This window comes from Amblyomma mixtum, chromosome 3 (assembly GCF_055824585.1).
Source record: "Amblyomma mixtum isolate Tamu chromosome 3, ASM5582458v1, whole genome shotgun sequence".
In the NCBI taxonomy this organism is placed as follows: Eukaryota; Metazoa; Arthropoda; class Arachnida; order Ixodida; family Ixodidae; genus Amblyomma; species Amblyomma mixtum.
Window position 1 is genome coordinate 408,635,717 of NC_143014.1, and position 23,643 is coordinate 408,659,359.

At 55.7% G+C, this 23,643-nt stretch overlaps 1 protein-coding gene across 1 annotated transcript; it reads right to left on the reverse strand.

Moving 5' to 3' along the window:
* Positions 1–18,863: 18,863 nt before the first annotated feature.
* Positions 18,864–23,181, reverse strand: LOC149357555 (uncharacterized). Its single transcript, XM_089576612.1, has 2 exons — positions 22,153–23,181; positions 18,864–20,399 (listed from the first exon to the last, which is right to left on the reverse strand). The coding sequence occupies exons 1-2, from the start codon at positions 23,179–23,181 to the stop codon at positions 18,864–18,866; spliced, it is 2,565 nt and encodes an 854-aa protein (XP_089432738.1).
* Positions 23,182–23,643: the final 462 nt, after the last annotated feature.

Genomic DNA, 23,643 nt, shown 5'->3' on the forward strand with positions numbered 1-23,643 from the left:
CAAAACATTTTCGCAGACACCATGTACGGTTTCCGCCCACACCGGTCCGCACAAGATGTCCTGTTGCAACTTCACAAGGAGATTCTCGACCCCGTCGAGCACCCCAGCAATGATAAAGTAGTCGTCGCACTTGACCTGCGGGGGGCTTTCGACAATGTGACCCACAAGATCATCCTATCCCACCTGTCGCAAACAGACTGTGGGCGCAATACTTTCAATTATATCAAACAATTCCTTACAGATCGCCAATCCTATATCCGGCTGCAAGACACAGACTATGGCCCATGTCAACTTGGCACACGAGGGACCCCACAGGGAGCTGTCCTCTCGCCATTACTATTTAATCTGGCCATGATGAAGCTCCCTACCCAGCTGGCAGAGGTCGCCGGTGTGCAGCACGCTCTGTATGCGGACGACATCACCCTCTGGGCAACACAACAATCGGTTGGAGACATCGAGACCAACCTGCAACAAGCGGCAGCTATTGTGGACGAATACGCTCGTCGCTGTGGTCTTGAATGCTCCCCGAGCAAATCGGAATTTGTGCACATACGCCCCAACTCAAAGTGCACAACCAAAATTGCCCTTTCCCTACTTAGCGGACCGATACCTGAACACGAGGAGATCCGGGTACTGGGGCTTTTCATTCATCACAGGCGCAAGATAGACACTACCCTAAACAAGCTACGTAAGGTGGGGGACCAGGTGGGTCGGATGCTCCGCCGGGTGTCCAATAAAAGGGGGGGACTACGATGCAAAGATGCCCTGCGGCTGGCCAATGCATTCGTGACCAGCCGGATTTTATATTCGGCTCCCTACCTCCACCTACGCAAATGCGATGAGAATGCCTTAGAAGTAGTTCTCCGCAAGATTTATAAGAGAGCGCTCGACCTCCCCATAACGACGTCCAACAAGCGTCTCCTCGGTCTGGGGATCACCAACACCTTTGGGGAGTTACGAGAAGCTCATCTTAACAATCAATACTTGCGCCTAAGCAAAACACCTGCGGGGAGCCGCCTTCTGACCCGCTTACACATATCCTACGCAACACATACAGAAGAACGGGTCCGCATCCCTGAAGCCTGGCGCTTTGCACTCCAGGTGCGACCCCTTCCGAAGAACATGACTGCAGACACCCATGATGGTCGCCGTCTCGCGCGGGCGGAGGCTATTTCTCAACAATATGGCCATAAGCCAGGTGTCTTCTATGTGGATGCGGCCGGCCCACACCATGGGGGTTGGTACACGGCGGCCGTCATCCACCAAAACACTACAGTTCAGGGCCTTACTTTCCGTGCCCCAAACATTACATTTGCGGAAGAGATCGCCATTGCACTGGCCGCCGCAGATCCAGAGTCCCGAGTCATTATTACGGACTCCAGGGGCGCCTGCCGCAATATTGAGCAAGGGTATATTCCAGACCCTGCTTTCAAAATTCTCCACGCATGGGAATACACAGGGTTTCCGACCCATCGTACCATCGTGTGGGCTCCGGCTCATGCGGGTCTTGAGGGGAACGAGGCAGCCGACGCTGCCGCCCGCGCGCTTACTCACCGGGCGTCGCCTCATCCGCAGCCTGATCCGGAATTCAATTTCAATCCGGCCATCACCTTTAAAGAGATCACCTCTCTTTATCAAAATTTTCATGGTCTCTATCCTTCTCCCTGTAAAGGCCTCACCAGGGTGGAGGAGCGCTGGCTTCTCCGCCTCTATACCAATACTGTACTGTGCCCGGCACTACTTAAGCACTTCAATCCTTCTTTCTCGGGCGCGTGCCCACACTGTGAGGAGGAGTTTTCGGACACCTACCACACGGTGTGGGCATGCCCTTCCAATCCTGCCTACCCACCCCACCTCCACTCCACTCGAGAGGACTGGGAAGCTGCCCTGCGCGGCTGCTCCGAACTCCATGCCCAACAGGCATTGCTAGCTAGAGCCCGGGCCGCTGCGGAAGCTACAGGGATCCCGGACTAGGGATCCCTCCTAGTGTTTGTAAGGGGCGGGCCCTTCCGGCTCGCCCCATCGACCTCTCACCCGGTCCTGACGGCATTACTTACCAAATGACCAGGAACCTTGAAAACAAAGAACGCAACCGACTACTTGCTGCTTACAACCGTATCTTTCAAAACGGCAAACTACCGGACGTTTGGCGTACTGCCACTGTTATCCCAATTTTCAAGAAAAGGAAGCCCGTGAACGACATTAAAACATACCGTCCAGTCTCCCTCACCTCTGTTCCCGGGAAGCTTATGGAGGCATTTGCCCTGCAAAGACTGGAGTGGATCGCCAACGCCTCTAACGCACTGGCTCAAGAGCAAAGTGGCTTCCGGAACTCCCGCTCGACAGCCGATTGCATCACCAAAGTCGTAACCTTCCTGGAGCAAGCCAAGCCCAACAAGCAATGCGCCTACCTCCTTCTCCTCGATCTGAAAAGTGCCTTCCACACACTTGTGTGAGAGTGGGTAGCTATATTAGACTCCGTTCGCTCTCTTGGCGCGAAAGGAAAGCTCTTCCATTACATATACTCATTTCTCACCGGCCGCTCCTTCCGCATCAAAGCTGGCAGCTGTATGAGCACACCTCGCCGACTAATTGCTGGGGTGCCGCAAGGCAGCGTTTTGAGCCCTTTTCTTTTTAACCTCGTACTGGCTATATTCCCAGCTTACCTCCGTGTCACAAATGGCTTTCCAGTCCGCTGCTGCATTTACGCTGACGATATCGCCCTCTACTTCTCTGGACCTACCCTACCGGGACGAACAGTTCGCGCTCAACTACAAGCTGCACTAAATGTAGTCCACACTTTTCTCCGTTCTGTTGGCCTCTCTCTTTCGCCAGCAAAAACAGAAGCTCTCGCCTTCCGCCCACGCGCTGCTGCAAGAAGCCTAATTCCCCCTCTCCAACTCGATGGCACTCCCATCCCTTGGAAGCCCTCTGCCCGATACCTTGGCCTCATCACTGACTGCCAACTCTCGTGGCGCCCCGCTGTCACCCATCTTAGGAAGCAGGATTTGCAAGTCGCATCAGCCGCCAACAAGCTCATCGCGAAGGGCGGCGGCTGCTCTCCCGCACTGGCCCTGCAATTCTACAATGGCATCGCAGTGGCTAGATTTCTCTATGCTATGCCATACCTTGACATTCGCCCCAACCTGTGGCGCAGCATAGACACGGACCACCGAAACGCGCTCCGCTGTTTTTTCCGTCTCCCGCACTCCTCGCACGTTGCTGCCACTTACGCAGAGACGTCATCCTGGCCCGTATCTCTGCCCGCCGAACCAGTCGCTCTACATGCCATACGACGGATTAGAGGCACAACAAGCACCGATTTACTTATCTCCCGCCTACTTGCGGCGCCGGACTCAAAATGGGACGCACTCTGAGGTTTTTCGATGCCAACATTGCAAGCCCCCTCACAGAGTGCCTCTTCCACCTGCTCCACACTGTGCGCCTGGAAATACCTGGCATCAGAGCAAAGCGCAACACCTTCCTCTGTGCTATGCAGCAACACACTGCGCCACTCGTTCATGACGAGCTCCATGGCAGCACTCACATACACACAGACGACTCTGTGGCCTCCGGCGGCACCTCTGTCACTGCTGCATGTGTCGTCCCAGCCCTTAGTCTCACTAGGCAATGTCTAATTCCATACCGCGCCTCCTCTACCAGTGCCGAGGTCGCCGCTCTCAACTTGGCCGCATTCTAGAGCGACCCTGGCACAACCCAGTTGCTATATTTTTGGAGTCGAAAGCTGCTCTCATGCAGCTAAACCAACATCACGCTCGTCATCTGCCCGTCGTAAAAATTCTCGATCGCAAGCTTCGCGCTGTCAAAGATCGCGGCACAATCGTCACGCTCCACTGGATCCCCGTCCATGTCGGGACAACTGGAAACGAACGGGCTGATATTCTGGCTAACTGTACGCACAATTAGAATGTCCCCATCTCTTCCGATGTCTCAAAATTTGACGTCGCGCACCTCTCCATCTACGAAAGTGAACTTGCTGGACAGCTGGACGACCGCGTTGCTTCACGCAAGCCACCTCGCCCGCTTCACTGCGTCGTCTTTTCAGTCAAAGGGTGGCAAAAGAGCGAGCGTACCCCCCCCCCCCCCCCCCCCCCCGTAGCCACAAGTAAAAGTAGTAGTAGGTAAATTTTGCTGGTCCCTCCATACACGGCTTTTCGAGCATATATCGTGCTCTTATAGATTTCTTTTAGCTTCTGCTAACTTCTTCAAAGTTATAAGTAGGCCCCACACGGCTGGACGTGGGGGGCCAATCTACCAGGCTCAAGTTCGGGCCACCGCCCTGTACCAAGAAGAGGCAGCTCGCCTCGTCAACGGTGCTACCCGACGGACGCCATCATCCACACACGAGCCAGATGACTGCTCAGCTGGCCTCCCTGATGCAACCTTGCAGCAGGAAGACGCACCTGGAGTGTCTGGTGCTGATGTGCCTGAAACACCCGATACCGCAGGTTGCGCCGCTTTGACAGCACCACGCCGGGTGGCCTCACTTCAGCCAACATTGGTGAGACCCTAGAAGTTGTCAACCCTGTTGATACACTTCATGAGGCTTCCCAGGCGCGTCACACGCCAACTGCTAGCCAAGACAGCAGTTGCACTGATTCAAAAACGCCCTCACACGGCCCGCAAGAGCATCCCATTCACCCTTCCAACCCCGCCGTCAACACAGGCGCTCGTGACTCGGGTAGACCACAAAGCAGCGTCCCAGACGCTATTGTTGCCCCCGTCACAACAGCCCCGGCCGCTACAGAAGACGCATTCACGGCTTACGACTATCACCGCGCCACCCTCGCGCATCCTAATAAAAGCGACGGTCCTACTCCTTCGTGGTGGCAATCCCCTCCCTCTTCCGCAACAATCTGGCCCGTCTCTCTGGCAAACGCAAAGCCTCAGCGCAAAAAACAGCAACGCCGCTCACAAGCCGCAAAAGAAGTTCCCCTTGTTCTTACTGCCGCTCCAAGTGCCTCGCGATTTTCGAGGCCTTCCCAACAAGCCAAGAAAACTGGGTCACCCACCATTCTTTTTCACCCAGTCGGCAGAATGGCTAACTACCTCGGCACTACCAAAGATGCCATTGCTGCACAGCTCTCAAAACTCCCCGGAGTTAAGGCTGTGCACGTCAACCTCCGCCGTAACGTCGTAGCCATCGACGGCCAATCACGAACCCTTCCTCGGCATTGACACCATTTGCGGCATCAAAGGGCGCGCCAAGGAAGCTGGCGGACATACCTGCAGTGGCCGCATTTTCCGCGTCGACCGCACTCTGACAGAGGAAGAAACTGCGGCAGGCATCCAAAGCAAAACCCCGGTCCTAGGCTGCTATCGAGGCGCCGACGACATTATTCGTTTTTTCGGCAGAAAGCCGCGCCAAGAAATATCTCTATTCAAACTTCGACGAACAGTTCGCCCTCGGCTCCCCCGCCCATTGCAGTGCCTCCGCTTCGGCATCTTGGGTGGTGGTGGTGGTGAAAAACATTTATAGTACAATAAATTTTTACAGAGAGGTGATTGGGGTAGGCCCTATTGGCCCTTTCCCCTAACAATACTAGGTGGAACCCCTATTCCGGGGCCCTATTGGCAAGCAACGCCGCCTGTGCCCGGTGAACCAAGGCCTTTTGGGTCTTTAGGTCCTGACAGCCGAGCAGGGCCGCCTCCCAGTCCTCTTTGGTGGGGTTGGGGGGCATAGACGGGTTTGATTGACACGCCCAAACCATTTGGAAGGTGTCAGCCACCTTCCCACAGAACAGGCACGTGCCATCAAAGGATGCGTTGAAATGTTTAAGTACCCCGCGACTGCAGCCTGCACAGCGAAACCTCGCTGCCTCCGCTGTGGCGGCGATCATCACGCATCGCAATGTGATGCGCCCAAACCTCATTGCCTGAACTGCTGGGGAACGGACGCTTCCACGGAGCCTCCCTGCCCTCGCTGGCAAGAAGAGCGTCGCATCGCCACTCTTGTCGCCTCTTCTGACAAACCTCCCACGAGAGCAGAAGCTATCGAGGCCATTCGGCACACAAATTAAAAGTCTTCTGCCTACCTTGACGAGCAAGACAACGTCACACCTTCGCACGATGCTGCACGCAACTCAGCAGCTCCCCCACTTGCAACCCGCGCCGGCGCTGCACCCAACTATGCTCCGGCTTCATCCTCGGGCGCTCGCTCTTTCCGCGACATCGTCGTTGGGCACACCAACGTTTGGGCACACAGCCCCGTCCCTCCCTTCTTGCACGCACTATGACCAACGCGATACTGTCATCGCGGTACTTACCTCTGCAGTAAGAGCTCTTATGGAAGGGCTCCCAGAGTCTTCTCCAGCGCGTCAATTGTGTGCAGCGGCTCTCGCCGCACAACAGTCCATCCTTTGTAATGGCTACAACCAACCTATGTGGCGGCCGCGGATTCTTCAATGGAACAGTCGTTCCCTCCGCCGCCGACAAGCTGAACTAGCCTCCTCTCTCCTACTCCGGTCCTTTGATCTGCTCGCACTACGAGAGACCTACGCCGCAGAGGGAGAAGTGAGCCTACCTGGCTACGTTGGACACACCAGTGCCACAGAGTGTGCGAGTGATGCGTGCGCGGATTCTCCGTGCACAGGCCCCTCTGACCCACCTGGCTCTCCTCGTGCTGCAGTCTATGTGCGCGTTTCTCTTCCGCACTCCTTAATACCTGTGAACGACTTACTCGTCGACAGTGTACACTATGTTGCTGTAACAGTGCGTATGCGCGGTTGCGACACCTCAGTCGCTTCGGTGTATGTGCGGCCGAACAACCGTCATTGGGACGTCCGCTTTGTCGCCCACCTCTCGGCGCACCTGACTTCCGATCAAGTCACCTGCGGTGACTTTAACACGCATTATCCTGCGTGGGTCTCCCGCGCTACCACACCAAAAGGCCGCCACCTCAGCGATGCCATCTGTGCCAGCGGTCTACTAGTTCTCAATGACGGGAGCCCAACGTACATCGCTCCGGGCAAACACGCTTCAGCTGTAGACCTCACCCTGGCCTCTTCTCAGTGCACTCCTACCGAGCTCCGACCCCAGCTGCCGCCCGCTCAGAGCTCGCGGCCGTCGCTGCGTTTCTTCCACTGAAACAATTATTAGTTCTGCGCTGCCATATTCCCAAGGACACTTTCCCCCGGCATCGGAGAATGCATATACCGCAGACGGGGCTCGGATGCCGGCGCATCTGGGCCCCGGTCTGCAATGTTAGGAAACCCATTCCCGCGGAGAAGCACAAATTTACGACAAGTGGCTACGACGACCGGAAAAGAAAAGCAACGCAAACCCAGACACGAAACAGACGCGAGCGGTGTGGTTTGCCCAAGGCGTCCGGAGTCCTGTACGTTAAATGATGCGCGAAGCACAGTCTACGGAGACGAGACACACGGCGCCTAACCATGTCAATGCCAGAACAAGACCCGACGAAAGCAGTAGTACACTCAAGCTCACTCCACGCGAAGTGCGAGTTCACCCGCGGAAACAAACACATCAAAATACGGGTGATCGCCCGGGCTGTCTCGCCTAGGGAATCTGGGCCCCGCTCCGTACGACAAGCAAATGTTCCGCCCCCGAATGCGCTCGGGGCGGGGGGGGGGGGGGGGGGGGGGGGGGGCTGTTGTACGAAACACAACACTCCGAACAGCATACAAAAGACAAACAAAAGTCCGCCCACCGCCCGGGACGGCCGGCGTCCCGGCGATGCGGCTCAGGGTTCAGGTGTATAAAAAAAACACCAGGAAAAGAAACATGTACAAGAGGGTTCGCGCGACGACCTTACACCAAGTTTCAGCCTTAACCGTGTCGGGAACGCCATAAGAAAAGAACGTTGGACAGGCGGGAACGGTTTTCTAGATCCTCAGTTTTTACTTCAATGCTGGACACATTTCGAGTACAACTTGTGGAAGGGGTTCATGCTGGCATTGACTGATTTTTATGTTCTAGTTGTTCCACGCTTTTTAATAACGACTGCATTTCAGTTTACAAGTCAAGCCTTGTCAGGATTTTAAGCTCCAGTTCTTTAGTTCCAGCGCGCTCACGAGTGCGCGCACAGCCCTGCATGGGGCCGCATGAGCTGCGTAAGGTTGTCTGGGATTACATCCTGCGTCCTGTGGGACACCAGCATCTCGCGATGCGGCTCTATGGGCGCGACACAGCGAAGGAGCAGATGCTTAAACGCTTCCACCACACCACATCCACCATACACGTCGCTCGTCCTTAGTCGGCTGCGCAATCGTCTGCCGTAGGACCACGGGCATCCTACACCCTCACGAAGGACCATCGCGTTCTGTAGCCGTGTCGGTGAGCAAGCGCTCACATCGTGCGAAGCGTGGCTCGCTGCAGCTGTCGGAAGAGGTCGCGGACGATCCGTATGCATGTCCTCCAGGGCGAGAGGCAGCTACCCAGAAGGTTTGCGTGGTGTGCGACGGTCGGAGTTGGTCGGCTTGGTCGTTGCCCTCAATTCCGCTGTGGCCGGGGCCCACAGCGCACTAACTGCACAACTATATACGCTGCGCTAGGCGCTCCAGGCGTGCGCGAAATCCGCACAGCCGTGGGGAACGGCGACCACGGGTCGGCAGGTGGCTAAAGAAGGGGCTCGCACAGCAGACCACACCTGGGCGCCGACGGAGCAAGGCTGATCAGTATGCCCAGCCTCATTCGGATGCCCAGCGGCTCCGGCGTGGTGGATGAGCCCAGGTAGGTCATGCGCTGTTGTCCGTGCAGGATGGTCGGCGCCGCTGTATGTGAGCAGCTTTCGCTTAACACTGAGCCGTCAGTGTAGACGCTGAGGTGGTCTCGTAGTTCCTCAGTATTGGCGGCTCCGGCTAGCTGCTGCGCAGCGCACAGCGGAGTGCTGCGCTTTCCCGCGATGCCTACGATGACTGGCTGAACCTCTGAAGGAGCAGGCGGCAAAGCTCTTATGCGGCCGTGGCGCTGGTCAGCTGCCCATACGTGCTCGAGCAACGCTCCTCCCATGCACGAAAGTGGGTAGTTGCGCAAGCGCTCCAGTAGCGGGCGCCGTCCGGCGCGCGGAGGATGCTGTCCACGTGGTGCAACGCCCCCTCCGTCGCCTGCAGTATAGTGTAGCCAAGCGTGCTTCCGTGCCGGGACGAGAGCTCCGCCGCATCGAAGAAGGGGACCAGCAGGCGTGGATAAGATACATTGATCAACTTTATTAAAGGTACATGCGAGTCACTGGTTAAACTTAGAAACTGAGACAAAATATATGAGGTCGCATAGTAAAACAGTCAGTCATACCCCGGGGCGTGCAGTATCTTTGGAGCAGGTGTCCCGAGCAGCAGCCGGGAGGCAGCCCTTCCTCTCCCGAGTTCCCTTGCTGTTGAGAAACCCGCTCTTACACTTCACCAGCATTCTGGCGACCCTTTTCTCGACCAGTCAAAAAGCCGTTACGGTACCAACCACAGGAGCTCCGCCAGCATTCTGAGGACCCTTTTTGGGGATAATTAGACCAATCGGGAAAGCCGTTACCGGAGCTAATCAGAACACATCCTTTCAAGACATGCCGACAGCAAACAATTACTCTTAATACGCAAAAACACCCAGTGTGCGCCAGCTCGCAACCTTGTATACGAGTAGGGACGGAATGCGCGCGTGCTTATGTCGACGACAGGCACTAACTGCCCAAATGCATACCGCGGAACGCGGGCCAGAGAGGTCACCGCATGGCAAGACCCTGGAAACGGCGCTAGAACACGGCCGGAAATGCACAGCAAAACACCGACTCCGTAACCTTATCCGACCGCGCCTAGCGACACCATGTGGGGGGACGCACGCGGCGTCACTCCACAGGGGAGCTGTGTCTTCCTCGCAACAAGAGAGGACGCACTCTTCTCGTCGGCTCCCGGCTGCAGCAATTGGCGCGAAAAATTCGAAAGCTCGCCATGCGACAATAGTAATGGTCACGCGCAAGCCACGGCTAGCATCTTAGCGGCGACGTATACGCACAGGGATTTGCAGTGTTGAACCTCGACCTTTTGCCAGCTTAGTTTGCGCGTCGAACCGAGCGAAAGAGCATTGAGAGCAGAGCCCAACGCTGCAGCGTTGTCAAAGGTGCAGCGCGGCTTGCTAACAAATGTACTGGCAGCGCGCGGTGAGCTTCAGTACACGGCGACGGTAGCCCTCTCATCTGTGAAGAGGCTTTCGTTGCCGCAGGGCGTAAGGAAAGGCGTTTGCTGATGACAACACCCACGTATCGCAACGAGCGGCTCCACGACCGTGGAATCCCGTCAGTTGAAGCGGCGGCGGTCTATCGCACGCGAGCGCGAAACGCAGGGCATGGCGTCGGACGTGGCAGCAGAGTGTAGGAGGCCGAGGCCGCGCGAACTGGCATCAATTGCGGCAAGAGCTGCCTGCGTGCACTGGCGGAGGCGGAGTGCCTCGCACGGTGGTCCCAACCATCACAGGGCAGTGTCGCCTGCGTATAAGAGTATGAGTACACGTTGTGCCGAGCGGCGTTGGGAAGGTAGCCCGGAACCACCGACGTAGGCACATTAAACAGAAAGGGTCACAAATACAAGCCCCACGGTCTACGGGCGAGGCTATAAGAGTGCGCCTCGAACTCGCACGCCCACAGCGCGCCCGCTCAAATAGCCCCGCACAAGTATAGCGTAAAAGACGCCTGCCCACCCCGGCCCCCTCAAGTGTCGCATATGGAATGCACTCCACACGTCCAAGAGCAGCAGCAGTAGGCGTTGCAATTTGCCTCGCCGCCGCGGTGCGCTCGAGCGCGGCTATGTCAGCGAACGAGTCGGCCGTGCAGCGCATCCCAAGGAAGCTCGCTTCATCGCGTCAAACAACCTCGCGTCTTTCAGTTCGCCCGCAACTGGAGCAGCGGAAGTTCCGGTTGCGTCACTGTAAACAAAAATATTAAGAAAACAAACCGACTGCGCGCTTATGTTTCTTCGATTGTGTGGAGCACTGTATGAATTAAAACACATTGGTATTAAAAAATTTTTCTTCATGAACGCTTTACTCCGAGCAATGCACTTTATGCATCGCCTACATGCGTAGCGCCATCTCTACGCTATCCGCCGGCGCTCCTCGCTTGACCAAGCTTGGCTGCATCCGGTACCCCAAGGCTCGAGGCTTCTCCGGCCGAGTATCGGGGACACAACCATACGTGAAAAGTTAACAAACGGCGCAATCGAAAGCGAAATACGTACCGCAGCAGACGACAGCGTAGATCAGCGCGTATAGTAGCATAGACAACTATAGAACGCCCCCTATGATGTTTGTAAACATTGCTTGCTGTAAACATTGCTTACTCAGAAAAAAAAAAAGATGCCTATAGCAATAGTAAAAGTACCTTCTTCGTCAGTCTTGCGAATCACACCACAACAGACGCGACTTGCTTGCTGCTTTTCTTTTTGTTTTTCAACGCACTAAAGGCGGCGCGACAAGCGCAGCCGATGGGCGTGCACATCGAGGCCCCCTAAGCCGATGTAGGAAGTTGATTGCTGGGAGCAAGTTGTATTGCAGAAAACATTTTCTGAACGAAGCGTGTTAGCTTACATATAATTCCAATTAGTTTTAATTAACAAGTGGGGCATAACTTTTGTTTTCTTAGTATTTTTCTTTGGAGTGACGTAACCGGAACTTCCGCTGCTGCAGTTACGGGTGAAATGAAAGACGCAGCTGCAACGCCGTGTGCTCCATGAGGCTACCCGCCACAGATGTTGACGTGCCACTGGTCGGTATCGGTCAGCTCCGTGGGTGGGTGTCCTGCCTTGGTACGGAACAAAGTGAGAAACGACTGCCCTACACCAATACTCCGGAAGAGCCCCGTCTTCGCAAACCAGACCTGCTGTAGGAGAACTTGGCGTTGCTCAGCGCCCAAGTTGCACGAAGCACTTCTCGGCGACATCCAGTGCGGGTGTGCTGCCGCTCATTTTTTCTGCGCCTCCGCGCGCGCGACGACGCCTCTCGGCTGCGAACAACTAGCACCGACTTTTGGAAAGCACGGCGGCCACAGCTCGCGAGCACCAAGCGGTTTTCCGCACTAGATCTTGCCCCCACTGCTCGCGGCGCATCATGGAGGAAGGAAAATGGCCTTTTTCCATGGTAACTCGGCGTTGAGCGAGTGCGCCGGCGCCCGCCGGGACAGGCGACTGGGAGAATGGAGTGAATAATTTCACTGCGGCGAGTATTCAGTGGGTGGTCTGCTCGACTAGATCGCCTTTATGGCTTTGTAAACACAGCAGCACTGACGCAGGTCTACGCACGGCTCGCCCCGTTAATCAGCGCCTCAGCGCGCGCTCATTTCGTTTTCCCTTCATATTGTCACGTTGTAGTGACGACAGTCCAGCAGTCAGGAAGACACCAACCAGTCTCGGAAACGAAGCTCTTTATTTGGGCTGACTTGCGCCCGCAAAAGAACTAAATCACTCGGCGGCAGCGTAAGCAACTAGCGTGCTCGTCGATCGTCGAACTACGAATGAGAGCCGCTCGCGGAAACGCTCAATTTAAAGCCGGCAAGGAAACTTCCAGATAACAGGTCAAGATCAACTACAGTAATCTGGAAAAACCTAGATGCAGCCTTTCATGGCTGCGATCAATCGAGATAGTCTGGTCGCTTCTCGCGTCACGAACAAAAGTGATAACGACCCTTTCCTGCAGCCTTGAGCATGAACGAACAAACACTACAATGATACGTGGCATTACCCCCCTCTCAAAGAAGCATCGTTTCGATGCTTTAAAATGAAAATAAACACGGAGAATGCAAACTTCGAGTCCTTTAGCGTTCATAATATGGCTTCAGGCGTACGACATGTACGACTTCCGGGCGTGTGCGGCGCCGCTGAGATGCTGTCGGGCCGTCGGGGATGACTTCATAGTCGAGGTCACCGATGCGACGGAGAACCCTGTACGGGCCAAAGTAGCGTCGCAGCAACTTTTCACTCAATTCGCGGCGGCGAACTGGCGTGCATATCCAAACACGATCACCTGGCTTGTAATGCGTGTCTCGTCGGCGCAGATTGTAGCGTCGGGCGTCGGTGTGCTGCTGGTCTTTTATGCGAAGCCCCGCAAGTCTTCGGGCTTCCTCGGCGCGATGAAGGTAGGCGGCGACGTCGAGGTTGTCTTCGTCTGAAACGTGCGGGAGCATTGCGTCGAGTGTTGTCGTGGGCTTCCTGCCGTATACAAGCTCGAATGGGGTAGACCTGGTTGTCTCCTGGACGGCAATGTTATAGGCGAAGATAACGTGGGGCAGAATGGAGTCCCACGTCTTGTGTTCGGCGTCGATGTACATGGAGAGCATGTCTGCGATGGTCTTGTTCAGACGCTCTGTGAGTCCGTTGGTTTGCGGATGATACGCAGTTGTCCTCCGATGGCTTGTCTGGCTGTACTTTAAAATGGCTTGTGTCAGCTCTGCTGTAAATGCCGTCCCTCTGTCTGTGATGAGCACTTCGGGGGTGCCGTGTCGCAGGAGAATTTCCTGGACAAAAAATTTTGCGACTTCTGTTGCGGTACCATTAGGCAACGCTTTTGCTTCGGCGTATCGGGTCATGTAGTCGGTGGCCACGATGATCCATTTGTTACCTGATGATGAAGTCGGAAAGGGGCCGAGGAGGTCCATTCCTATTTGCTGAAAGGGCTTAGTTGGGGGTGGTATGGGGTTCAGGAGTCCGGCTGGTCTAATCGGAGGCGTTTTGCGTCGCTGACACTCACGGCACGTTTTCACGTAATGGGAAACGTCGGCAGCTAGCCGCGGCCAGTAGTACTTCTCCTGGATGCGCTGCAACGTGCGAGCAATCCCGAGATGCCCTGCAGTCGGCTCATCATGACATGCCTGCATAATTTCTTGCCTGAGATTTTTGGGCACGACAAGAAGATGCACTGTCCTGTTGGGCGGGAAGTTCTTCTTCAGGAGGACATTATTGTGAAGGACGAAGGACGACAGTTGGCGCTGGAACCCTCGGGGAGGCGTTGCGGTCTTGCCCTTCAAATAATCAACTAGGCTTTGCAACTCAGGATCCGAGCATGGTTGAAAAACCGCGCACAAAAGACTAGACACAAGAGTAAAGGCGATGACAGGACAAGCGCTGAACTCACAACTAAGGCTTTATTGCGAAAACCTGGGTATATAAGGAAGGCATAATCATGAAAACAAAATTGAACAAACAAAACTATGACAATGATAAAACTAGTGTGCGCCCGAAGCCCACAATCTGCCAAGAAACGAGATCACGTTTCTGGGAATCGCACCAGGGCGTTTGGCAATTTGAGCAAGAATAAAGGCAGATCTAGTGAACGCGCGGGTTTCGTGAGTGAAATAAAACAAATAAAAAAAATGCAAATATGAAGAGGAACAAAGTAATGCAGATATTAAACTATAAAACATGAAAAATATTCAAGAACACAGACCGCGTGGTCCAGAAGACGCGCAGATTTGCGGCGGCGGTGCGCGGAGGCAGACTTGGCGGAGGAATAGACCGAAGCGCGCAACAGCCGTGAAACAAAAAAAAAGGAGAAGGGAGAAAAACAGGAGGAGGAGAGGCGGCGCTGCGAGGAGGGTTCTGGGACGCCAGCGAGGAAATTGCCTTCTGCTCTTCCAGGTCCTATGGCTGCGTGGCGATACCACCCAGGACTCCTTACTGACAGCTGCAGCGGTGGATTGGGCGCATGCAAACGTCATATGGGCTGGGCAGCTCCTCTGCAGGGCGAAATGCCGCGTCGGACCGCTGGTACGGGCGCTCGATGCGAGGCGCCGCTGTAACATCGTTGATGCAGACGACTCACTAAGATTTAGACTAGATGTTGCATAAATTATTGCTACCTCACAACAGAGAAAATGAAATAATACCTTTTACTGTAACGCGAAACATATCTGCGATAAGAAATGTATAGCTGCCATGATGAGCACAAACGTCTGGCCACAATGCATCAAAAATTTGAAAGCTCAACAACAATGTCTTTGTTGTAAGATTGGAACTCACACTGTTTTACTTGCCACAGAAATGAGGTTGCTTTTGTCTCAGCAAATAATAAGTTCCCACTAAGCACTTTTAGTACAAGCGGGAAGTGATAGTTTTGGTTCAGAAATCTGGCCACCAAGGTTATTCACATACGTCTGGCAACAAAGTAAAAAATTTGAAACAAATGTTAAATATTGTTATAGAATACTTATGCAGCTACAAATTTTGAATTTATAAAACACAAAACATATCCGCGAATAGAAATAGTTGCCATTATGAGCACAAACGTCTGGCCACACTGCATAAAATATCTGAAAGCTCAACAACAATGTCTTTGTTGTAAGATTGGAACTTACGCTGTTTTGATTGCTGCGGAAATGAGGTTGTTTTTGTGAACGTTAATGGAACTAAAGTTTAGTTCCATGAACGTTGGTGTTTGTGTCAGCAAATAATATGTTGCCACTGAGCATTTTTAGTAAAAGTGGGAAGTGATAGTTTTCGTTCAGAAATCTGGCCACCAAGGTTAACCTTCACGTACGTCTGGCAACAGTCTAAATTTTGAAACAAATGTTAAATTTTGTTATAAAATATTTATGCAGCTGCAAATTTCGAGTTAATAAATTTGTTTAGTTTGCATCGTTGCACATAATCGTTTGGTGTAATTTTTAGGCATTTGAAGCCCATAACTTCTGCTACACTTGTGCACAACTGCAGGGTTGTCGCGAGTTGGTTCAGTGACTCTCGCTGTCAGGGGTTCGGTGAGCACGCGAGGTCATCACCGTGTCATGAAAATGAGGGGCTGGCCGTTCGATGCACAGCGCAGCCGGTAAGCAAACGTAGTGAATGAGACAGAGGCGTGTTAAGAGGTAAAAACAACAAAACAACGTTTATAGGTTCGATACGAAGAATACGACAGCTTTTAGAGAGGCGTTATGGATATCCTACAAAACAATTACGGCAAAACACATCGCATTAAATATACTGAATTAAGAGCTCAGCCCTGTAATTGCCTCCGCTTAGCGGGGTCACCGAAACTGGGCTTTGCTGGGAGGGGGAATGAAAGGATAGGGCAGTGGAAGCGGGTAGGGCTCGCTGTGGGGCACTGGGCAGGTTAGTCGGGCAGGAAGGAAGTCGCAGGCGATGTCCACAAGGCCAGAGCAAGGCGGCACCCGCGCACGTTGGTGAGAAACGTGAGGGTAGCGATGCGGTCGACACTTCCCCGAGGTCCAGACGAATCCGGGGTGGGGGTCGGCCGTGCTTACTGCCGTCCTCAGCGCACACGGGCAGTCTGATCCCGCCTCGGGGGTCGAACAGGTAATGCCGCAACGGGGCGCACACACACGATCGTGCACGGATAAGAAGTCACTACACACGCCGAAGTCGCAGAGGGCGATCGTGAGAGGAGACGGGCCCACGGAGTGCCGTGCGAACGAGCCCCGCAGTTGAAGGCGCGAAGTTACTCAGACGAGAGACAGGTACGCACTGCCGATTAGTGGTTCTTGTTGGTTGAAGAATGTGTTCGTGCAGTGCTTGCCGTCGTCTCCTACGAGGGTCACGCTCGCTGCACTGCACTGGGAAGGGGAAAGGGAATGAAAGAGACAGAATAGGGCACGGATCGTGACGTAGCGAAGGCGGAAAAGGAGTGGAACCATGCGGCGCAGAAGTGCGCAAGTCGAACACGCGTCGCAGGGACTCCCTGCGCGAAGTCCACCACCTCAGCGGTTGGGGGCTGAGTAACTGCGCGCGGTACAATAATTGGGAAAAATGCGAAGAAGGGAGTGCCGGGAAGCCGCAGCGGGCATGAAATGCGCGCAAAAAGAGGAGTAGGGCTCTAGCGCGGCACAGCGAGAGAGCAGGATAGCAGGGGCAGCGAGACACGGGCCGGAGTGTGGCGGTGGCGGCAGAGTCGGAGGCGTCCGGGCCAGCCCCTCGATGAACACGGCAACGCAGACTACCGCCCTTAGATAGCGAAGCGCGTGTCCAACCCGCCCCGTGTTTGCGCCAACTGCGGCCAACCCCCGAGTGCACCCACGGCCACGAGAGCACCCACAGAATCGCCAAAACGCGCAGCGCCCGGGGACGAAGAGAGTCAAAAAGGAAAGAGGTGGCTCGTCCAAAAATATAGAGCGGCCGGAGAGATGAGCGGGCTATAGGATCGCGCTGTGTACTTATCGAGCACTGAGGCGCGCGAGTAAGCTAGTCATGCGGGTAGAGACCTCGCATGTCGTTTACCGCATGTGTGGTTAGCGGGCAATGGAATTGCGTGCGGTGATGTTAGGCCGCCAGGGATGCGAGCCAAGGAAGAGGGCGCACAGGAGCGAATGACGCCCTGAGCGAGAAGAAAGCGCGGGCGGCAGCAGAAGAGGAAGCGTTCGGGGCGGCCCTCCCGCGGACACGACAGCGCAGACTACCGCTCTTAGATAGCGATGTGCGTGCCCGACCTGCCCTGTGTGGGCCTACGACTGCGGCCAACACCGCGACATCGCGCAGCCCAAGAGCAACGCGGAGAATGCGCCGGAACGGGCGCCGCCAGCGCGAGAACAGCCGGGAAGGCATGAGGTGGAAGCGGGCCAGAGTGGCGCGCTCAGGGAAAAGTGGAAAAGGCAGCGTGAATAGGAAGTGAAGTGAAGTGAAAAACATTTATTGTCCAACAGAATGAGACTACCTCACCCAGACCTTCCCTGTCCCATACCCTCAGTTGAGGGAGGAGGATCAGGAGAGATCCGGCCGCATGGGGTAGTCGCGTCAGATGCTGGCCGGGATCTCTTGTATCCCGGCGGCCTCTTCAGCCAGTCGGACGGCGGTGAGCTGGAGCTCAGGGTCCGAGCTGCGGAGCAAGGTCTCCCAGGCGTCTCTACTATTAATGTTCTGTAGTGTAGCCAATCCCCAGGCAGTGCGAAGCGTGAATAGGAGGCACACAAAGCGCGTGCGGGAGAGTTCACCGTTCGTCCAGAGTACAGGGCATGTTATCCGAGCAGCAGACACGCGCGAACAACGCACACAGGTAATCCGTTCGAGCGGTGAAAAAGTCTGCTAGGAAGACCACTCCTGAGCAGGGGGACAGATTTGTTGCTGCTGAAAGACCGCCCAGAAGGAGGCGCAGCCGAGATGTCCATGGATGACTCTTGAGTAATCCAGGGTGGCGGGCCGCTGTCGGGCGCGCGTCGTAGAACGTAAGAGTCTCCATCGTCGTCGTCAGCGCAGACAAAGGGCCTGTTGAGAGCCGCGGTTAGTGGTTCTTGTTGTTGGGTGAAGAAATGGTCGTGCAGGGCTTGCTGCTGTCTCCTATGAAGGGTCGTGCTCGCTGCACTGCACTGGGAAGGGGAATGAAAGAGATAGGGTAGAGCACGGGTCAGGAGGTAGCGAAGGCGGAGAGGGAGTGGAACACATCGGCGCAGAAGCACACACCAAGGGGCCCTCTCCGCGAAGCGCACCACTTCAGCCCACCACTCCAGTGCCGCAAAGCGGCAACGGCACGAAATGCGCGCACTGAGAGAAAAATTGAATGTGTGCCGCGGAGCGGCAGCGGGGTGGGAGACCTCGTCCGACGCTATGTGGTTCTTGGTTGATGAAGAAAAGTTCGTGCAGTGCTTGCTGGTTGTCTCCTCTTGGGGTCGCGATCGCTGCATTGCACTGGGTTGGGGACGGGAGGAACAGATGATAGAGTAGAAGACGGGCACGGAGACGAGACGGACGCGGGTCGTGTCGCGGGAGAAGAGGCACGAGCGGAGTGAGTGAGTGAGTGAGTGAGTGGATTGAAGAGGGAAAGGGGGAGGGCACGAGCCTATATACTGGTGGCAGACCACCACGCCCATTGCCAGCGTGCCGATAGTGGTAGGGGGGAGGGGGAGAAAAGAGAGGATAGAAGAGGAGCGCGCCGCCGCATAGTGTGTCGTATGACACTCGCTGTGCTCCTTAGGCCTGGAAACGACCGTGGAGACCTGACTCCTCCAAGAAGGTCAGGAGGAGCTGGAAGGCTTTGATGGGGTGGTATCCTCCAGGGAAAAGTAGATCTTCCTGCGATGAGGAGGGTAGACCCAGAAGGCGGAAGCCTGCAGCCAATTTGTTTCTGTGAGCTGAGAAGGCCGAGCACTCGCAAAGAAGATGCTCCAGGGACTCCATAGGGCTGTTGCAGTAGCTGCAGGCTGGAGAAGTGGTGAGGCCGAGGCGGTGAAGTCTGGAGCCCGTGCTGGCGCAGCCCACACGAAGTTTCAGGAGGAGCCTCCTCTCTTGGACGGTGAGACCCGAAGAAGGGAGTGCCCGTGGCGGGTGACCCTCAGCGACCCTGGGGTCGGGGTGGTCAAGGAGCAGGTGGCGGTCGGTGATTGACCTGGCCAGGTCCAGGGGACACAACGATGTTGAGAGTGGAGTGGAGGGGTTGTGTGCTTCCTTTGCCAGGGCATCAGCTGCCTCGTTGCCAGGTATTCCAGCATGGCCTGGGACCCAGCAGAGGTGTATGGTGGTCCCTCTATTGACGATGGCATCCAGCCTGGCCGCTAGTCTCTTGACGATGGGGGTGCCTTTGGAGGGTCTCTGGAGAAGTTGAAGGGCAGTTTTGGAGTCAGTCCAGACTGCCGCAACACGGACTTCCGGTGTGTCCATAAGGATATCGGCTGCCAGGTGTATGGCTGCCAGTTCCGCTGTGGTCGAAGAAGCGACGAAAGGTAGCCTGGACTTTCTGCTGGAGCCGAGGGAGGGGGCAGTGCAGGCTGCTGCGGCAGACGGGCAGGGCCCAGGCACGACAGAGCCGTCAGTATAGAGATGGACTGCTCCGGCAGGCTGGTCGAGCTCGAGTGCGGCCACTTCTTGACGGAGGCCAGATGGTGGAGTGTTGCTTTTGGTACGGGATCCGGGGAGGGATAGCTGTACCGTGTAAAGGTGGCCCTGGTCCGGGCGGGGTGGGAGGGGTACTGCCTCAGGTTGTCCCCCTACGAGTTGATCGAAGGCTTCGGTTATCTGGCCCATGCGGGAGTGCGGCCTAGTGCGGAGGCGGTCGAGGAGGGGACGGCCATCTGTGGCGTTGTGGAGGCGCTCGACATGACGAAGGGCTGTGCGTCTGGAGAGGAGCTCCATGGTCCAAAAGCCCGCCTCAGCCAGGGTGGCAGCCACGGGGGAAGTACGGGGGAGTCCGAGGCAGAGGCGGATGGTGGCCCGCTGCTTCCTCTCAATAGCCAGGTACTGGGCCTCTGTGAGATGGACGAGTGGGAGGGAGTAGAGGTACTGGGACACGGCCATGCCTGAGAACAGGCGGAGAGCCAGCTTGGTGGTGATGCCCCTGCCTCTTGCCAGGAGTGAACGGATGGCTCCATGAACCCTCGAGGCCTGCCTGAGGTAGTGCTGAAGGCACGAGCGGAGCCGCGTAGAGCGACCCCGCAGGGCGCGCGGACGGCCGGGAGACGCAGCCACCGGTTGGTGGAGCGCCGAGCCAATAGGAAAGAAGGCGCTAGAATGCTGGGCGCCGCGGAAAGCGGGCAAAAAGTTTGCGCGCGATGCCGGTATACAGTGGAATTCAAAGAAAATGAAGTCTCAGATGGCTGCAGGCTTGGAGAGCGCTCAAAGAATCACAACACAGCACAGGAATCGTCACAACACAGAGGCTTCGTGATAGGAGGGCCGCTAGAAGTGGAGTAGTGCTTGCATGAGGGGAATAGAGCCCGTGTGACGGAGAGGTGGCTTTTTGCGCTAAAGGAGTTTCTGAAGCCCTGCGGTGTCAATAAACTTGACTAGGGCTGTCAGAGCACTTTGCGCTTTGGTGGAAGGGCCTTCCGGGAAAGTCAAAGAGCCCACAGTGTCCGATGGGAGTCCCAGTTTGGAATATTTTGCGCGCATTTCTGCTCGTGCCGAGGCGTGAGCAGGGCAGTGGCAAAGTAGATGCTCGACAGTTTCGATGTCTTGACAGTCTTCGCATAGAGGATGGCCTTCTCTGGTGAGTCGTTGGCGTCGCTCTGCCGTCCATACGCAACCAATTCGAAGTCGCAGGAGGGCGGAAAGGGCTCCTCTTCCAAATGCGTGAAATGGGAGAGGCCGAGGACTTTTCCCGGATGCGATGCGTGGATCCGGATGGGAGAGAGAAACTCTGCGGCGGATGATATGCCGAGCGACATCGAAGGCTGTGATAGCGTCCGAAATTGGAGCAGAGGCGTTGGAGTCAGCCTGCTTGGCTAGTCGGTCAGCAGATTCGCTCCCAGACAGACCCACATGTGACGGAATCCACTGGAGTACGAGATCGCAGCCACGGGCACTGGCAGCACAGAGTTTATGATGCAGCTGTTGCACACAGGTTGCGTTGCGCTCCGGGTGTTGGAGTTGCATGAGAGCGAGGCGCTAGTCAGTTAGAATTACCACACTCGTGAGTTCAATGTGCTCAATAACGATGTCCGCAGCAAGGTGAAGTGCGGCTATTTCGGCTTTTGTTGAAGATGCGAAGAAAGGTATGCGGCATTGTCTTGCGATGCCAAGGGTGGGTGCGACGCATGCGGCTGAAGCAGAATTGCCATCGTGCGTCACCGAGCCGTCGGTGTAGAGAGGTGTTCTCAAATTGAAGTCAATCTCAATTCGATGTGCGGGTTCTTGTTGGAGTGCGCAGTGTGGTGTTCGTTTTTTAGAGCGAACGCCTGTTAGATATGGGAAGATTTCCAAGGAAGGCTTAACATGTGGTGGGAAGCTTTGCGGGGCCGGTGCAGCATCCGTTGGAACGGCGGCTTTGAAGGCAGCGAGAGCCTGTCCCATGCGTGATCGTGGCAAGGCACACAAGTCAGCGAGAAGATGAGAGGTCCCTGGGGCACGGTGAATTCGCTCGATGTGGTTCAGAGAGGTGATTTCAGCGCGCAGTGAGATGGGCCACACTCGGAGCTCTGTGTGTGTGGGACCTATTTGCGAGCTGTGTGGAAGGCCTGCGAATCGCCGGATTGCGTTGCGCTGGTCCACGTCCAGGTGTTTCCACTGCGATGGACGAAGACGGAGGAGAGGGAGCCGAAGCGATGCCCTCGTAGAGACGGAGCGGTAGGAGGGGGGTGGCGCCGTTTCCTTTGGCAAGAATGCGTGCTGCTACTGCTGCGATGCGTTTGTTTTCATTCCGCAGCTTGCCTGTAGTCTCATTGTAGGTGAGTTTGGCATCAATTGTTATGCCCAGGTATTTCCCACTGGCTTTCCAAGCGAGGGGGACGCCTTGGAGAAGAAGAGGTCTGGTGGTTTTGCAGGTTACAGGGCGAGGGTGTATCATTATCGCAACAGTCTTCTCAGGCGAGAGAGAGAGGCCGATGCTGTTAAGATAATCCTCTGTGGCATCGAGTGCAGCTTGGAGATCACGCCGCAATTCTGGGCCATAAAGTGTGGGGCCGGAGGCAACAATGGCGATGTTGTCGGCGTATATGGCCATGCGCAATTTGTGCTGCGTGCTGGGCAGGAATTTTGGAAGCTGTGCAAGTGCCAGGTTAAACAGAAACGGGTTAAGCACGCTGCCCTGGGGAACTCCTGTTTTGACAGCGCGAGCGGCGCTGACTGTGTTGCCGATGCGGACTTGAAAGGTCCTGTCGCTGAGGAATGCTTTGATGTATTGGAGGAGTTTGCCCTTGATGCCCAGCCAGTGTAGGGATGAGATGATTGCTTCGTGAGGCAGGAGGTCGAAGGCGTTTCGTATGTCCAGCAAGACAAGGTAGGCCCCGTGGCGATTAGCTTTGGCCTCTTCGAGGATAGATGCGACCTGAGCAATGCAGTCCGCAGTGCAGCGACTTGTGCGAAATCCGCTCTGTTCGGGGGCGAGTGCATTTCGGGCGTCTGCTATCCACTCCAGACGGCGTAGTGCAACAGCTTCGAGAGATTTCCCCGCAGCAGATGTAAGGGAAACAGGACGGTAGGATGTCAGTGCTCGAGCGGGTTTTCCTTTTTTTAGTATGGGCACGACGAGCGCTTTTCGCCACTCCACAGGAATGATGCCGGTGTTCCATGCTTCGTTGAAAGCTGCGAGCAGAGCTGGTCGTTGTTGTCTGTCAACGTTGAGCAGCATTTGATAAGTTATGCCGTCGGCTCCTGGAGCACTGCGGTTGCACTTTCGACGGCGTTCAAGGACATTATTGAGTTCATGCTGAGCGATTTCTGCACTGCACAATTCGTCGATGACGCTCGCAGTTCGTCCGGTGACAGCCGGGAGGGGTACGCTTGGAAAAACAATGTTGTGCGACGGACCGCTGGTTGTTGAGAAGTGGTCTGCCATGGCTTCGGCCAGGGCATTCATGCTGAGGCCGCGTGCGAGGGCGATAGCCAGGGCAGGACAACGGGGTACAGAGGGGTTGAGCATAGCATGGAGAATTTTCCATGCCCGTCCGGGTCGGCGGGTGTCATTCAGGGCGGTACACAGGTGGGCCCAGCTTCGTCTGCGGCAGCGTATGGCGTGACGACGGCAGGCAGCATCCAACCTGTTGTCAAATGTCCAATGTTCAGGCTTTTTGGTGCGTAAAGCTCTGCGCTGTGGTACACGTCGTGCTGCTCGTAGATTTAGTAGTTTTAAATCTGGCGCCGGTGTGCCCACTGGAGCCGTGCAGCGCACGGTTGCCGCACGCGCGCATGACGCAACGTGTGAAAAAATGCCTGTAGTGGCAGGATGCGGAGCACTGCACAGACCATGAAAAACGTCCCACCTCACAAAGTTGTAGGTGCGAGTTGCTGGACGAGCACAGTATGAGGGGTCGAGCACTAT